The 1,344-nt window shown below is 48.4% G+C and overlaps 1 protein-coding gene across 1 annotated transcript in view; it reads right to left on the bottom strand.

Annotated features, from left to right (window-relative positions):
- CAMK2G (calcium/calmodulin dependent protein kinase II gamma) overlaps positions 1-908 on the bottom strand; it is a gene marked incomplete at its 5' end in the record, with an annotated part of 8,664 nt that extends 7,756 nt beyond the window's left edge. Inside the window, one exon of the mRNA XM_017519512.1 lies at positions 836-908. Coding sequence (XP_017375001.1) covers positions 836-908 — 73 coding nt within the window. The remainder of the gene's footprint in view (positions 1-835) is intronic.
- Positions 909-1,344: the final 436 nt, after the last annotated feature.

Genomic DNA, 1,344 nt, shown 5'->3' with positions numbered 1-1,344 from the left:
AGACAGTCTTATTCTGTCACCAAGTGCACTAGTGCAATCTCGGCTCATCGCAACCTCCACCTCTTGGGTTCAAGCCATTCTCATGCCTCAGCCTCCCTAGTAGCTGAGATTACAGGCCCCCGCCACCAGGGCCTGGCTAATTTTTTTTTTTTAGTAGAGACGGGGTTTCACCATGTTGGCCAGGCTGGTTTCAAACTCCTGACCTCAAGTGATCTGCCTGCCTTGGCCTCCCAAAGTGCTGGGATTACAGGTGTGAGCTACCATGCCCTGCCTATTTATTTGTTCTTAAAAATTTTTTTTTAAATACAGACACGGTCTTGCTATGTTGCCAGGCTGGTCTCAAACTACTGGCCTCAAGTAATCCTCTTGCCCAGCCCTCCCAAAGTTCTGGACAGGTGTGAGCCAGCACTCCTGGCCCATCACGGTCTTAAAACCAAAAGTTCTGGGTCCGGGAAAACCAGAACGACTGGTCACTCTATTTATGGCTCATGACACTTGTGCGCTTATTTGGCAGGGACTTGGGATACCCGTTCTGGGATGGCACATCATTATCAGCAACAGGAACAGTTTTCTGAGCCCTGGCCCCTGGAGAATCTCTAGCTTAGCTATTTTAGACTTGGGGGTCAAAGAAAAGAAGCCTCTTGCCCAGCTCAGCAACACCAGACAGGGGCCTCATATCTTGGCTCCTGGAAAGTAGTTTTTATACCACGCCATCTCCTAGGGGTACAGGAGCCACCATTCCCAGTTCTGGAGGCAGAAAAGGCAGGTGCCCCATTGGAGCCCAGGTACCTGGGTCACTGCTGGAGTCCTTCCCCCTCCAAGGGCCAGCACCTACCTTTGAGGTCCTCATCTTCTGTGGTGGTGTTGCAGCTCTCTGTGGAGCCCTGTAGGCCAAAAAGAACATGTTTCTATATGCTCCATCCCTTGGAAGCCAGAGGAGCAAAGCAGAACAAAAGCAGAGTTTGTGCTCCTACCTACAGAGGTGCAAGGAAGAATAATGGAAGATTCTGCTTCCACCCTGGCTATCTGACTCTTCCCAAATCCTCTCTTTAGTCTTGCCCAACTCGGTAAATGGCACTATCTACCCAGTTACTCAGGTTAAAACCTGGAATCATCCTCAATCCTTCTCTTTCTCTTTTCCCTTTATATTCAGATCACCTAATCTAAAATAAAATCTTTGGGTTCTGCCTCCAAAGTAAATCCATGTCTTACCTCTTTACTTGCAATGCACAGCTACAACCTGAGTCCAGGCCACCAGCATCTCACACCTGAACAATGTAACAGCTTCACAGTCTAACTTTCATGCTTGCCTCCTCCCCAGGGTTCTTTTTTTTTTTTTTTTTT

The sequence above is a fragment of the Cebus imitator genome, unplaced genomic scaffold, assembly GCF_001604975.1.
Source record: "Cebus imitator isolate Cc_AM_T3 unplaced genomic scaffold, Cebus_imitator-1.0 Scaffold755, whole genome shotgun sequence".
Classification (NCBI taxonomy): Eukaryota; Metazoa; Chordata; class Mammalia; order Primates; family Cebidae; genus Cebus; species Cebus imitator.
The sequence above is the reverse complement of the archived record's forward strand: the minus strand, read 5'-3'. Positions and strand labels throughout refer to the sequence as shown.